Here is a 16,682-nt window from a genome sequence, read left to right as displayed (position 1 = left end):
CCCTCCCCCCAGCAACCCTCAGTTTGTTTTGTGAGATTAAGAGTCATTTATGGTTTGTCTCCCTCCCAATCCCATCTTGTTTCATTTATTCTTCTCCTACCCACTTAAGCCCCCATGTTGCATCACCACTTCCTCATATCAGGGAGATCATATGATATTTGTCTTTCTCTGCTTGACTTATTTCGCTGAGCATGATACGCTCTAGTTCCATCCATGTTGTCGCAAATGGCAAGATTTCATTTCTTTTGATGGCTGCATAGTATTCCATTGTGTATATATACCACTTCTTCTTTATCCATTCATCTGTTGAGGGACATCTAGGTTCTTTCCATAGTTTGGCTATTGTGGACATTGCTGCTATAAACATTCGGGTGCATGTGCCCCTTTGGATCACTACGTTTGTATCTTTAGGGTAAATACCCAGTAGTGCAATTGCTGGGTCATAGGGCAGTTCTATTTTCAACATTTTGAGGAACCTCCATGCTGTTTTCCAGAGTGGTTTAACCAGCTTTTGCATTCCCACCAACAGTGTAGGAGGGTTCCCCTTTCTCCGCATCCTCGCCAGCATCTGTCATATCCTGACCTGTTGATTTTAGCCATTCTGACTGGTGTGAGGTGATATCTCATTGTGGTTTTGATTTGTATTTCCCTGATGCCGAGTGATATGGAGCACTTTTTCATGTGTCTGTTGGCCATGTGGATGTCTTTTTTTGTTTTTCAATTTATTTATTTTCAGAAAAACAGTATTCATTATTTTTTCACCACACCCAGTGCTCCATGCAAGCTGTGCCCTCTATAATACCCACCACCTGGTACCCCAACCTCCCACCCCCCCGCCACTTCAAACCCCTCAGATTGTTTTTCAGAGTCCATAGTCTCTCATGGTTCACCTCCCCTTCCAATTTACCCAAAAGCACATACCCTCCCCAATGTCCATAACCCTACCCCCCTTCTCCCAACCCCCCTCCCCCCAGCAACCCACAGTTTGTTTCGTGAGATTAAGAGTCACTTATGGTTTGTCTCCCTCCTTATCCCATCTTGTTTCATGGATTCTTCTCCTACCCACTTAAGCCCCCATGTTGCATCACCACTTCCTCATATCAGGGAGATCATATGATATTTGTCTTTCTCTGCTTGACTTATTTCGCTAAGCATGATACGCTCTAGTTCCATCCATGTTGTCGCAAATGGCAAGATTTCGTTTCTTTTGATGGCTGCATAGTATTCCATTGTGTATATATACCACATCTTCTTTATCCATTCATCTGTTGATGGACATCTAGGTTCTTTCCATAGTTTGGCTATTGTGGACATTGCTGCTATAAACATTCGGGTGCACGTGCCCCTTTGGATCACTACATTTGTATCTTTAGGGTAAATTCCCAGGGAAGCAAAGGCAAAAATGAACTTTTGGGATTTCATCAAAATCAAAAGCTTTTGTACAGCAAAGGAAACAGTTAACAAAACCAAAAGACAACTGACAGAATGGGAGAAGATATTTGCAAACAACATATCAGATAAAGGACTAGTGTCCAAAATCTATAAAGAACTTAACAAACTCAACACCCAAAGAACAAATAATCCAATCAAGAAATGGGCAGAGGACATGAACAGATGTTTCTGCAAAGAAGACATCCAGATGGCCAACAGACACATGAAAAAGTGCTCCATATCACTCGGCATCAGGGAAATACAAATCAAAACCACAATGAGATATCACCTCACACCAGTCAGAATGGCTAAAATCAACAAGTCAGGAAATGACAGATGCTGGCGAGGATGCGGAGAAAGTGGAACCCTCCTACACTGTTGGTGGGAATGCAAGCTGGTGCAACCACTCTGGAAAACAGCATGGAGGTTCCTCAAAATGTTGAAAATAGAACTGCCCTATGACCCAGCAATTGCACTACTGGGAATTTACCCTAAACATGTGGATGTCTTCTTTGCAGAAATGTTTGTTCATGTCCTCTGCCCATTTCTTGATTGGATTATTTGTTCTTTGGGTGTTGAGTTTGCTAAGTTCTTTATAGATTTTGGACACTAGTCCTTTATCTGATATGTCGTTTGCAAATATCTTCTCCCATTCTGTCAGTTGTCTTTTGATTTTGTTAACTGTTTCCTTTGCTGTGCAAAAGCTTTGATCTTGATGAAATCCCAATAGTTCATTTTTGCCCTTGCTTCCCTTGCCTTTGGCGATGTTCCTAGGAAGATGTTGCTGCGGCTGAGGTCGAAGAGGTTGCTGCCTGTGTTCTCCTCAAGGATTTTGATGGATTCCTTGAAAGAAACAGATTCTTAACTATAGAAACACACTAATGGTTACCAGAAGGGAGGTAGGGGGTGGAGGGAATAGGTGATGGGGATTAAGGAGTGCACTGGTCCGTGATGAGTTCCAGGTGATGTATGGAATTGTTGAATCACTATATTGTACACCTGACACTAATATTACACTGTATGTTAACTGCACTGGAATTAAAATAAAAACTTTTAAAAAGCAACAACTACACTTTGGTAGTTAAGGCAATCTAAGATTTCTGTATGAGATGGGAAGAGGGTAAAGATACTTTAAGTTAAATTTGTATATTAAAATCTACAGGTTAACCACTTGTAAATGTAAAAACAAGAATAAAAATGTCAAACTAGTATAAGGAAAACTAGTACAATGCAAAACTAGTTCTAGGAAAAATGGAACAAGAAGGAAAACATGTCAATCAATTTCAAAAAAGACAACAAAGGGGTGGGAAAAAAGAGAAAAATGGAAAGAATAAAGAGCACAAAATAAAAGGGGTAGAATTGCATCTAAATACATTTTTAAAATTACAATAGTATGACATTTACAAAGAAGAAATAACGGTGTCCTACAAATATGTGAAAAATTCTCAGGCTTATCTGTCATTAGGAAAAAGCAAATTAAAATCACAAAGGAATATTTCATGCCCGCCAAATTGGCAAAGGTTAAAATTTTGACATATTAAGTGTTGCCAAGTATATGAAGCAATGAGGACTCTCATAAGCCGCTGTTGAGAGAACAGTGTTTGCTAGTGCCTGGTACAACTAAACATATGCCCACTGGCCAGCACAGCCATTCAATGAGAGGCGATCAGTATGCATGTAGTCAATAATCAGCTATTGAGCTCCCACTAACAAAGACACATAGTTCTAACAAGTTCTGTGTTTGCTTTAGTATTATTCTTTAAGATACATAGACATAGATAAGTATAATGTGCTGTTGTATATAATTGACATATAAAACAATAGATAATTTTTAAATAATATGGTAGAAAAATTCCTTGAGCTTATGATGAACTTCTTTCCCTTGAGAAAGAAGGAATGAAAAGACCTTGGAAACCCATAGTTTTTTCATACCACTTCTTAGGACATGATATGGTTCCAAATATCTTCTGTGGTTTGCGTGTATTCTTAGAAACTCTAAAATTTAAGAATGCCAAAGAACAGAATAACTGCTGCTAGGTATGAGGTGTTTGATTCTGAAGGCTAAACTGTATGAATCTGTAAACACATGTGACTGGGTTTTTTTTTTTTTTTTTCTTTGTAAGCTAGAATTAAAAGGACAAATTGAGGAAATGAGTTTCCATTTTACCATTGGGGGATTCTTTTTTTTTTTTTTTTGAAGGATTTTATTTATTTATTTGACAGAGAGATCACAAGCAGGCAGAGAGAGAGCGAGGGGGAAAGCAGGCTCCCTGCTGAGCAGAGAGCCCGATGCGGGGGCTCCATTCCAGGACCCCAGGATCATTACGTGAGCCAAAGACAGAGGCTTTAACCCATTGAGCCACCCAGGCACCCACCATCAGGGGATTCTAATATGCTTGTGTTCATCCTGATGTTGAAGTTGATGCTGAAATAGAAGGTGCTTATTTGATTTTGAATATGTTTCCCCCTTAGGATTTAAACTAACCTTCCACATTAATTTATTACTAAGCAACTCAGTTACAAACTGAACACTTTTAAATTCTTGAATTCAATACTTTTCATTTGTATATTTGTTTGAGATTTATTGAAATGTGAAACCACTGTAAACGTGAGTTTGGTCATCATCATGAGATTTAGTAATCTATGGAGATCTGGAACTGTTCACAGAACAAATAAGTTCTTATAACCAGTAATTAGAACCTATTATGTGCCTTATATAAATTTTCTTCAATCTTCACCAAGACTCAGCAAAATAGATTAATTTAATTCCCTTTTGCTAAGTTGAGAATTTAATATCTTCACCTTGATTACACAAGTAGGAAATGCCTTGGATTCAGACTCAATATACGACTCTCTTCAAAAGATGAAACTGGTGACACAAACAGATTTTTAATCATCGCAGTTCAGAATACAGTGAACAAAGACAGCACTGGAGTTTGTTAGGTTTTTTAATTCATTGACACTCAGCAATTTTGTTTTCTACTTTTATTTCTTTTAGTAAAGATCCCATGATTTTGTAGGGAGTCAATAGGACTTATTCATAATAGGGTTTTTTTTTAATTTTTTTTAAGATTTTATTTATTTATTTTAGAGAGAGGGAGAACTAGAGAAAAAAGAAAGAGAGAACACATAGAGGAAGAGGGAGAGAGAGAAGCAGACTCCCCATTGAGCAGGGAGCTCAATGTGGGGCTGGATCCCACCCTGAGATCATGGCCTGAGCTGAAAGCAGATGCTTAACTGACTGAGCCACCCAAGCACCCCCATAATGGGATTTAGAGCTGCAATCAAATGCATAGAGGTCAAAGGTCCCAGCCCCTTTACTACAACTTGACTACCACTCCTTATTTGCAGGACTTTTATAGGAAATTGTATAAAACAGTCCTTTTAAAACTTTAATGTGCTCATAAATCACAAAGATCTAATTCCTAGAGATGCAGGATACACTTGGACAGATATATCAGCTTATTGAAACTGTCCAGATTAATCCACTTGGGTGAAAGATCTAATTATCAAAATATGTGGCATAATTTCCCAGACCAATTTTGACATTCAGTGTAGTTCTATTTCATTATTTGAGAATGTGTTTCTAATATTTCTGATGGGTTATAATTTCACTCCTCAACTTTCACAAGAAAATACACCCCTGTCCCACCACGTGACTTTAAATTTAGCACAGCATAGCTCCACTTCAAGTATTTGTCAAGAAAAAAAAAAAAATTACTCTGTATACACTGTCACTACTTACCAAAGCTCACTTAGAAGGCAGAATATCATGGAGAATGATCTAAAGCAGTGTTTCTAAAACAATAATATGCTTATAAATCACCATTGATTCTGATTCAACAGATCTGGGGTGGAGTCCTGAGATTCTACATTTGTAACAAATTCCTAGAAGATAACAATGCTATTGAGCAATGGAGTGGGAAGGACCAAAGTGATATCCCCCCACTCCTCAAGATACCTTAAAATCTACCTCTGATTTAAACTAGTGCTGCAGAGAACTGGATACCACGTTACCTAGTAACCTAGGTTACCTGGAGGGTCTTATAATGAGTGTTCAAAGAGGTCAGAAAAAAGAAAAAGAGAAACCAACAGGAGAACTGCCTGACAAAATTTAAATGATTCCAGAAAAAAGGAATGAGGGGACAGTCCATTACAGAACAAAAAATCAACAACTGTACAACTTGGTCAACATGGAAAATATAATAATAATTACAGTAAGATTAAAGCAATATATTTAATTCATTTTTTTTCTTTTCCCTGTCCCTAATAATATCATGGCTATGTTTTTTACTGCCTTGGGAACTTGGATTTCTTTTGTGTTCCTTTTAGAGAAAATTTCAAACAACCTGTTATTCATTTATTTTGCAAATATTTTCTGAACGTCTGCCTTATGACAGGTACTACTCCAGGCACTGGTGTTGCATCAGTGACCTTAAAATTCCTCAGCATTGTGGAGCCTACATTTTAGAGAGGAAGGCCAGGAGTAATCCAATAAAGAGGTACACAATATACCATCAAGTCAGAATACCTTGTAGGATGAAAATAAAGTAGGGATGCTCTTTTAGGTGGGGATCAGCAAAGGACTCTTACAGAAGATTGCATCTATCAGCAAGATAAAATCACATCTGCCTAATTCTGCCATTAGGAATCATACAAACATGGGCATTCCAAAATTAATTCCAGAATATCTTACACCAAGAATCAAAAGCAATGAATATATGATCATGATATTTTCCTTAACAATATGTGTAGGTGTTTTCATGTAAGTGTGTATATTGTCTCTTTATCTTTCCTATCTACCTTCTACTATGACTACAGGTCTGTGATTCCTTATCTCAAACTCAAAAATCCAAAAAGCTTTAAAAACTAGCAAATTTTTCAGAACTTATATAGAAGAAAACTTAACTCAACTGACATTTGGTAGCAAGACCAACCTGAACCAACTTAAAAAGGCCTAGATAGTGGCCTCTCTCTCTCTCACTTAATGAAAACATCCATATGCTGTACTGAAAACTATTAGTATGTTTTCATTACAGATTTCACTGCAGATCTTCTTATCTTTTTAAAGTTTGAAATTTTCTAAATTACTAAGTATATCTGGCTCCAAGAGTGCTGAATAAAGAATTATAGATCTGCGCAATTACTACAAGGTCCAACTATTAACTACTGTTTCTGCATGCGCTACTTTACTTTTGAGTAGCCCTGTATTTGTTATTCCAGATCATTCCATCTCATTACCTGAAGCCTGAAGAGACAACTTTGCACCTAATCCACCTGTTGCTTAATGAATACACTTGACTTTCAAACCTTTCTTCACCAATCATTTAAAAAAGTAAATTATACCAAATCTGACACAAATGTAGAATACTAGCCACTGCAATATCCAAGCCTGGACACCAGCACTTTGTATGTCTACTCATATTTTCTATGTCTACTTACTATTACTACTGAAGTTTTCATTCATATTCAACATCCATGTCTGGTGCATTTTGTTTGATGAAAACAAGCTAATTAGTGTTGAACCTTCCCTAGTTCATAAATTTATTCCTAAGAACATTAAAAGGAAGTCAAGTGAGACATGTTCAGTAACAGATGTTTGCCTTTTTTGGCTGCCTTTTTACAGTTTGTTCTCTTTCATTACTTTTTAAGAAATTTAGTTAATGTTCCTTTTACAAGAGAACAAGTGTACCTAGCTTCCCAGCAGATGGGGGTGCAGGGGGATTCCCCAGGGCAGACACAGTCTGTTCATTACCATAACCTAATATCTGCCTAAATGCTCTCTGCAGTCAACTTTCATTCCTTCATCCAGGTTCTGGTAACAATCACACTCCAGCTTAAAAAACAATGCATATGTTGACTGGAAATTGTAGAACTAGAACTACTGTGAGCACTATTTCCAACATACATGGGTCTATTTCTCAAATACTTCTCCCCATGGGGATATCTCAGAATAAAGAATCAATATGGTTGAGAATTTGGTTGAATCTTTTGGCTTCAACAATAAAGAAAGATTGTGAAATTGTTTCCGAAAGTAAAAACCCAACAGTTCTTTATAATAAATGAGAGCTATAGATAAAGGTTTTTCTCTGTAAAAGTAAATTGATCCAAAAATACAAATTTAAAACTATCCCATTTATTTATCCAACCCTCCACTTTTGAATATTATTTAGTCTGGGTTGGTCTGTGATATTGTTTAAGCAGTAGTACACTAGAAATCTAAGTAACATTGCAATCCAAACCTTGCACTCACCAAGAGTGTTTTCTTTTTAAACTTTGTGAAAATAGTTAAATTTAAATTTTGACCAATTTATTGTGACTATTCCTCTTGACCTATTCATTGCTAAAGGAATTTTGCATGGAGCACCTCCTTTATTTTCCCCAATAACTATCATAACTAGGAGAACAGTAGGAATATTTATCTATAAGGAAAGAGTCAATAAAATAAAATAAATAATGGCTATAAAAATATACTTCAGCCCAAGATAATATTGCTGAAAAGAACCATAACTATAAAATATGGGCTTTTAATGGAAACTATGTAAATTTAAAATCTGTGTGTGTATAGAAATTTATATATAGAGAATTATATATGAATTTATATATACATATATATATATATATGTAAATACCAACTTCATTCAAAGAATCCAAAGTAAAATCCACTTTATTATATCATAAAGATTAAAAACTTTAGAAATTAATGATTGCCAGGGGCCAAGAGGAGGAAGGAATGGGGAGACTGCCAATAGGTATGGAGTTTCTTTTGGGGGCTGGTGAAAATGTTCTGAAATAGGTAGTGGTGATGGTTGCACAACTTTGTGAATATACTAAAAACCACCAAATTGTATACACTGAAATACTGAATCCTATGACTTATATCTCAATAAAGCTTTTATTTAAAAAAAGATTAAAAACCTTAATATTTCATAGGAAAAGAATATGAATCTCAAAATTAAAATATGGAAGTTGAAGATAACATACATTATGCATTGCTACTCCTTACAGTTAGACCAAAACAAACAAACAAGTACACAGATAAGAGTAAACTACTGGAATGTTATTCAAAATGTTAAAAAAAAGTCATAGTCACCTAGCTGTTAACTCAGTGCCTAATTTAATCTCAAACCTACTGCAGGATTTTCAAAAAGTAACTTTATTTCTACCAAAATTACAAAAAAGAATTGGGAAATCAATTGAACAAATAGAAAATTTAAACTTAGTAGTTTTAGATGATCTGTGCTAATTCTTACAAATATTAGACAATTAAATCAGTTGACCTTTTTTTAATCAAATGCAGCCCACCAGGGAGAAAATCTTAAATATGAAAATAATTAAAACACCTCCACAATGTTTTGCAGAAGGGAAGGAGAAGCTCAGAGAGAAGAAATTGAGATGGGGGGGGAAAGAAAGTAAATATGCTTTACATACTAAAAATTAACTATTTTTTATTATATAATAAAATCCTTCAATTGAATGCCCACAATCTTCTGACACTACAATTTGGTAAAGAATTACAAAAAAAAAAAAAAAAAGGGGTGGCCTGCATGGCTCAGTCAGTTAAGTGTCTGCCTTAGTCTCAAGTCATGATCCCCGGGGTCCTGGGATCAAGCCCCACTTCACACTCCTTGCTTGGTGGTGGGTGGGAAGCCTGCTTCTCCCTCTCTCTCTGCCTGCTGCTCCCCTTGCTTGAGCTCTCTGTGTCCTATAAATAAAGAAAATCTTAAAAAAAAAAAGAATTACAAAAAGATGTCTAAATTTCCAAGTTAAAAGAAGAGTATCTCCTTAGATTCTTTAATAAAAATGGCTCAAGAAATTCTCCAGAGAAAAGTAATTAGAATGTTCTTGTTAAAATGTAGCCAATTCATTCTATGGTCAAAATTAAGCTTATATGGATTAAAAGCAATACCATTTCAAAAATTTGGCAGTAGAGTAAGAGGATCCTAGGCTCATCTCATCCCATGAACACAAATTTCAAATCATCCTAAATGTCCCAGAAATCAGACTGAAGACTAGAAAGAACAAACTACACAACTAAAGGGAAAAAAGAGGTCACACTGAAGAAGATAGGAAAGGCAGAGATGTGGTTTAAGGGAGAAAAAGCTCATGGCTATTTCAAAGGGAAGGGAGCCATGGTCATGAAGAAGGGTGATAGAGAGAGGAGCACACAGTGGAACACATAAGAAGACTGTGTCCCCAAAGCTATTGGCTTAAAACATGAGAGGGACTGAATTTTATGAGTTCTTGCAACCAGTGGGGCTTACAACCTAGAGTTTTAAAGGTCAGCCAACTTGGCTAGGACAAAGTCAAGAGGCCACTGTGCTGCTCCTGGAGAGAGTGCAGGCAAACAACCTGGAGGCAGACTGCATGGAAGCAGCGATTTGAAAAACATCTGGGGTACATAGGGGATAGTTATTTGCTCTTCTAGGAGCACTTCCCAGAGAGGCAGCATTCAAAGAGATGCCTCTCTGGGAACAAAAGAGCTGGTCAGTGCCATTTCCCTCTCCTGCTCCTTAGCATAAACACAGAACCACCTGAGGGAAGCAGCTCAGCACAGACACTAGCTGCCTACTATGTTTATACCAAGGTACCTTCTCAGCACTGAGGCAGAACTGCCCTTCTCAGTCAAGCTTGCCTCAGTCCCAGTAAGGTGGTTGCTTCCCCTAAAAGACCAGTGCAGGCCCCTGCCCAGACGTCTCCTGACCAGAGAGTTCTGCAGGGCGTCAGTTCTGGTGGAGTTGGTGTCAGGCCTCACTTCACAAGCAGACCAGAACACACTTAGTTAAAACTTGCCACATTCAGGCCAGGGATCAAACACTGCCCCCTGCAGACATGGAGAGCCTCTGCAGACAACTGGCTTGAAGGATAGAGCAGCCAAAAACCAACAGCAGAGTGCACACAGCGCACACTGGAAACACCCCCTGAAGAATCAGGCCCTGGATGCTATATGACCTCTTCTTCATAAGGCCAGTACTTTTAAGAGCAGGAGACCTAACCGGCCTTTTTAATACAGAGAAGGTAGAGACTTAGATAAAATGCCAAGACAGAGGAATGTATTGCAGTTGAAAGAACAAGATAAGGCCACAGCCAGGAATCTAAGTGAAACAGATATAAGTAATATGCCTGATGAAGAATTTAAAGAACAATCATAAGGAGGCTCACTGGGCTTGAGAAAAGAAGATATCAGTGAAACCCTTAACACAGAGACAAAAGAGTGAAAAAAGAACCAACCAGAGAAGAGGAACACAATAAACGAGTTTGGAAACAGGCTTGATGCAATGAACTGGCTAGAAGAAACAAAGAAAGGAATTAGTGACCTAGAAGACAAATAATGGAAAATAATGAAGCTGAACAAAAGAGAGAAAGAATTAGGCAACACAAGAACAGATTTAGGGAACTCAGTGACATCATCAAACAGTAACACTCAAATTATAGGAGTCCCAACAGAAGAAGTGAGAGAAAAGGAGGAAGAAAATTTGTTTCAAGAAATAATGAATAAGTTCTAGAATATAGGTGAGGTTCAGTGGGGTGAGGTCTGGAGCTGATGACCAAGAAAAATTCTTGAGACATCTTCAGTGCAAAATGTTGGTTTATTAAAGCATAGGGACAGGACCTGTGGGCAGGAAGAGCTGCTGCCCCAGGGTTGTGAGGGGTGGCAGGTTATGTATCATGGAGTTGGGGGCAGGTAAGGAAAAGGGAGGTTTCAATAGAACTTTCATATGCTAAAGAGGACCTACAAAAGATACCAGATACCAGAAGCCTTGCCATTGCCAAGGTTGTTTTGCTCTCTAACAGGTACTAACATTAAGATGGGTGGGAGATTCCTAAAGAATGTCACAGATGTCCCACCCAGGAGTTGGGGGAGAGATTGGAGGGTGTCAGTTTTTGCTTTGTCCTCAGCCAGCCTTCTGTTCCTCATCAATAATAGCAAAGAACATTCCTAATCTGGAAAAGGGAACAGATATCCAGCTCCAGGAAGCACAAAGAACTCCCATCATAATCAATAAAAGCAAGCCAACATCAAGACATATTGTACTTAATCTTGCAAAATATAGTGATAAAGAAAAATATCTTAAAGCACCAAGACAAACAAAATCCTTAACTTACAAGGGAAAACCCATAAGGCTAGCAGGAGATTTTTCAACAAAAACTTGGCAAGTCAGAAGGGAGTGGCATGATATATTCAAAGTGTTGAATGGGAAAAAACTACAGCCAAGAATACTTTATTTTCATTCAGAATAGAAGGAGAGATAAAGAGTTTCCAAGACAAACAAAAACTAAAGGTGTTCATGACCACTAAATCAATCTTGTAAGAAATTTTAAAGGGCATTCTTTGAGGACAAAGGAGACACCAAAAGTGACAAAAACAAGAAAGAATCAGCGAAGATCTCCAGAAACATTGGCAAGTAATAAAATGACAGTAAACATGTATCAATAATTACTCTGAATATAAATGGACAAAGTACTCCAATCAAAAGACATGGGGTGTCAGAATGCATAAAAAAACAAGACCTATCTATATGCTGCCTACAAAAGACTCATTTTAGACCTAAAGACACCTGCAGATTGAAAGTGAGGGGGTGGAGAAACATTTATCACACAAATGGATGTCAATAGAAAATCAGAATAGCAATACTTATACTGGAAAAACTAGACTTTTCTGTTCTTGTATTGTTTTTAATCCTGCACTAGTGTAAGGGCAGTAATTGCCTCACAGAATGATTTTTGAATGTGTTCCCTCTCTTCCACTATTTGTACAGATTTTGATAAAAATTATCATTAATTATTTTTTTTAAATGTCTGGTAGAATTCACCAATGAAACTTTGTAGTCTTTGGCTTTTCTGTGCTGGGAGATTTTTAATTCCTAACTCAACTTTCATTCTTGTTATTTGTCTAAGAAAATTTCCTATTTCTTCAGTTCAAGATTCATGATTCACTCATTGTAACTTGTGTGTTTTTAGGAATTATCTGGATTTTTTTCCCTAAGTTTTCTGATTTGCTAACATATAATTATTTATAGAAATCTGTTATCAAACTATGTATTCTGGGGTTATCTGTTTGTTTTCTCTTTCATTTTTCATTTTGGTTTTTGAGTCTTTGCTTTTTTTCATTAAATTTTTTTCTTAATTAAAAAGCACTGAACATTCTTAGTTAAAGCACTGCATTTCTGTTTATTTGGAAAAACTGGTTATTGTCTTCAATGTTATGTTACTGCTTATTCTGGTCTCTTATCTATTTCTGAGTTCTCTTTGTTATTTCCTTCCTCTGCTAAATTTCAGCTAAGTTTCTTCTTTTTCTAGTTCCATGTGTTGTAATGTTGTTTATTTGAACTTTTGTCCTTATTACAAGCATGTATAGCATAAATTACACTTTAACATCTACTTTGCTACATCTCATAGGTTTTGGAATATTGTGCTTTCTTTTTCTTTTGTTTGGAGACATATTTGAATTTGCCGTTTGATTTCTTTTTTTTTTTTTTTTTTTAAGAATGTAGGTCAACTGGAACTTTTTAAAGATTATTTATTTATTTATTTGACAGAGAGAGATCACAAGTAGGCAGAGAGAGAGGGGGAAGCCGAGCAGAGACAGCCCGATGTGGGACTCGATCCTATTACCCTGAGACCATGATATGAACTGAAGGCAGAGGCTTAACCCACTGAGCCACCCAGATGCCCCATGCCATTTGATTTCTTATTTGGCCCATTAGTTGTGCTGTAGTGTGTTATTCAATATTTACATATTCAATATTTAATATTTACATTGTAGATTTTCTAGCTTTGTTTTTATTACTGATCTTTAGTTTTGTACCATTGTGGTTGGAAAATATACTTAGTATGATTTCTACCTTCTTAAATTTGTAATATTTGTTATTCCTCTTTTTATGTGATTTGACCAGGGGATTCTTCTGTGTGTACTTGAAGAAAATGTGTATTCTATTTTTCATGGATGGAATCTTATACATATATATTATATTATATATATATGTATATATGTATTAGAACCATATATTCTGAAGTAGGACTCAAGTAAAATATGTTTCTGTCAAAAAAAAATAACTCAGTGTACTCATTTCAAATAAAGAATATCAGGGGAGGAGTCAAGATGGCGGAGAAGTAGCAGGCTGAGACAAGCTCAGGTAGCAGGAGATCAGCTAGATAGCTTATCTAACCATTGCGAACACCAACAAATCCAATGGGAAATTGAAGAGAAGAAGAGCAACAATTCTAGAAACAGAAAATCGATCACTTTCCGAAAGGTAGGACCTGCGGAGAAGTGAATCCAAAGCGATAGGAAGATAGACCGTGGGGGGAGGGGCTGTCTCCTGGCAAGCGGCGAAGCAACGAAGCACAAAATCAGGACTTTTAAAAGTCTGCTCCACGGAGGGACATGGCTTCGGAGGCTATACCAGGGGGAAGCCCACACGGGGTCAGCATATCCCCAGGTCCCGCGGGGTCACAGAAGGACCGGGGATGTCAGTGTCACAGAGCTTGCAGGAAGCCAGCTACAGCGACAAAGCGAGGAGTGAACTCTCAGCTTGGGGTTACCTTGAACCAGGCACAGGCTGGGTGAGCTCAGAAAGTGGCCGGAGGCCAGGGAGACAGAGTGACTGAGCACTTTTCTCCAAGCGCACAGCTGGAGGCCAGGGAGATGGAAGCGACCGAGTGCTTTCTCCAAGCGGGAGTGATTGAGCGCTTTTCTCCAAGCGCCACCAGAGGCCAAGGAGATGGGAGCGATTCTGCGCTTTTCTCTGAGGGCGCACTGAGGAGCAGGACCCTGAGTTCTTGCTCCTCCGAGCTGGAGATTGGGAGGCTTCCATTATCATTCCCATCCTCCAGAACTCTACGGAAAGCGTTAAGGGAACAAAAGCTCCCGAAAGCAAACCTGAGCAGATTAATCAGCCTGGCCCCTGGGGGTGGGGTAATTCTGCCTCCGGCAAAGACACTTGAGAATCACTACAACAGGTCCCTCCCCCAGAAGATCAACAAGAAACCCAGCCAAGACAAACTTCACTCACCAAGGAAAACAGCAGAATTCCAGAGGAGGAGAAAGCAAATTTTTTTTTTAAAGACTTTATTTATTTATTTGACAGAGAGAGATCACAAGTAGGCAGAGAGGCAGGCAGAGATAGAGAGAGAGAGAGAGAGAGGAAGCAGGCTCCCCGCTGAGCAGAGAGCCTGATGCGGGACTCGATCCCAGGACCCTGAGATCATGACCTGAGCTGAAGGCAGCAGCTTAACCCACTGAGCCACCCAGGTGCCCGCGAAAGCAAATCTTATCTGGACAAAATGACAAGGCGGAAAAACTCACCACAAAAAAAAAAGAACAAGAGGCACTACCGAAGGCTGGGGACCTAATCAATACTGATATTGGTAATATGACATATCTAGAGTTCAGAAGGACGATTCTCAAGGTTCTAGCCGGGCTCAATAAAACTATGGAAGGTATTATAAAAACCCTCTCCAGAGAGATAAAAGCCCTTTCTGGAGAAATAAAAGAACTAAAATCTAAACAAGTTGAAATAAAAAAAAGCTATTAATGAGGTGCAATCAAGAATGGAAGCTCTTATTGCTATGATAAATGAGGCAGAAGAAAGAATTAGTGACATAGAAGACCAAATGATAGAGAATAAAGAAGCTGAGCAATGACACACACAAATACTGGACCACCAGGAGAGAAGTGGAGAGATAAGTGACACCATAAGATGACACAACATTAGAATAATTGGGATTCCAGATGAAGAAGAAAGAGAGAGGGGAGCAGAAGGTATATTGGAGAGAATTACTGTAGAGAATTTCCTTAATACGGCAAAGGGCACAAACATCAAAATCCAGGAGATGCAAAGAACACCCCTCAAAATCAATAAAAATAGGTCCACACACCATCACCTGATAGTAAAATTTAAAAGTCTTAGCGACAAAGAGAAAATCCTGAAAGCAGCCCAGGAAAAGAAGTCTGTAACATACAAGGGTAAAAACATTAGATTGGCAGCGGACTTATCTACAGAGACCTGGCAGGCCAGAAAGAACTGGCATGATATATTCAGAGCACTAAATGAGAAAAATATGCAGCCAAGAATACTATATCCAGCTAGGCTATCATTGAAAATAGAAGAAGAGATAAAAAGCTTCCAGGACAAACAAAAACTGAAAGAATTTGTAGACACCAAACCAGCTCTACAGGAAATCTTGAAAGGGGTCCTCTAAGCAAAGAGAGATCCTAAAAGTAGTAGAGCAGAAATAAACAGAGACAACATACAGTAACAGTCACCTTACAGGCAATACAATGGCACTAAATTCATATCTTTCAGTAGTTACCCTGAATGTTAATGGGCTAAATGCCCCAATCAAAAGACACAGGATATCAGAATGGATAAAAAAACAAAACCCATCAATATGCTGCCTACAAGAAACTCATTTTAGACCCGAAGACACCTCCAGATTTAAAGTGAAGGGGTGGAAAACAATGTACCATGCTAATGGACGTCAGAAGAAAGCTGGGGTGGCAATCTGATATCAGATCAATTAGGTTTTAAGGCAAACACTATAATAAGAGATGAGGAAGGACATTATATAATACTCAAAGGGTCTGTTCAACAAGAAGACCTAACAGTTTTAAATATCTATGCCCCTAACATGGGAGCAGCCAACTACATAAACCAACTAATAACAAAATCAAAGAAATACATCAACAATAATACAATAATAGTAAGGGACGTTAACACTCCCCTCACTGAAATGGACAGATCATCTAAGCAAAAGGTCAACAAGGAAATAAAGGCCTTAAATGACACACTGGACCAGATGGACATCACAGATATATTCAGAACATTTCATCCCAAAGCAACAGAATACACATTCTTCTCTAGTGCACATGGAACACTCTCCAGAATAGATCACATCCTGGGTCATAAATCAGGTCTCAACTGGTATCAAAAGATTGGGATCATTCCCTGCATATTTGTAGACCACAATGCTCTGAAGCTAGAACTCAATCACAAGAGGAAATTTGGAAAGAACCCAAATACATGGAGACTAAACAGCACCTTCTAAAAAATGAATGGGTCAACCAGGAAATTAAAGAAGAATTGAAAAAATTCATGGTAACAAGTGAGAATGAAAACACAACAGTTCAAAATCTGTGGGACACAACAAAGGCAGTCCTGAGAGGAAAATATATAGTGGTACAAGCCTTTCTCAAGAAACAAGAAAGGTCTCAAATACACAACCTAATCCTACACCTAAAGGAGCTG

General features: G+C 37.9%; 1 protein-coding gene across 1 annotated transcript in view; it reads right to left on the bottom strand.

The window, feature by feature from the left end:
- Positions 1-16,682, bottom strand: part of IQCM (IQ motif containing M) — a 412,672-nt gene that overhangs the window by 274,091 nt on the left and 121,899 nt on the right. Inside the window, 1 exon segment of the mRNA XM_044224898.1 lies at positions 6,442-6,492. Within this exon segment, the coding sequence (XP_044080833.1) occupies positions 6,442-6,492 (51 nt within the window).

This window comes from Neovison vison, chromosome 11 (genome assembly GCF_020171115.1).
Source record: "Neovison vison isolate M4711 chromosome 11, ASM_NN_V1, whole genome shotgun sequence".
Taxonomy (NCBI): Eukaryota; Metazoa; Chordata; class Mammalia; order Carnivora; family Mustelidae; genus Neogale; species Neogale vison.
Note: the sequence above shows the minus strand (reverse complement) of the source record. Positions and strands in the feature narration are given on the sequence as shown.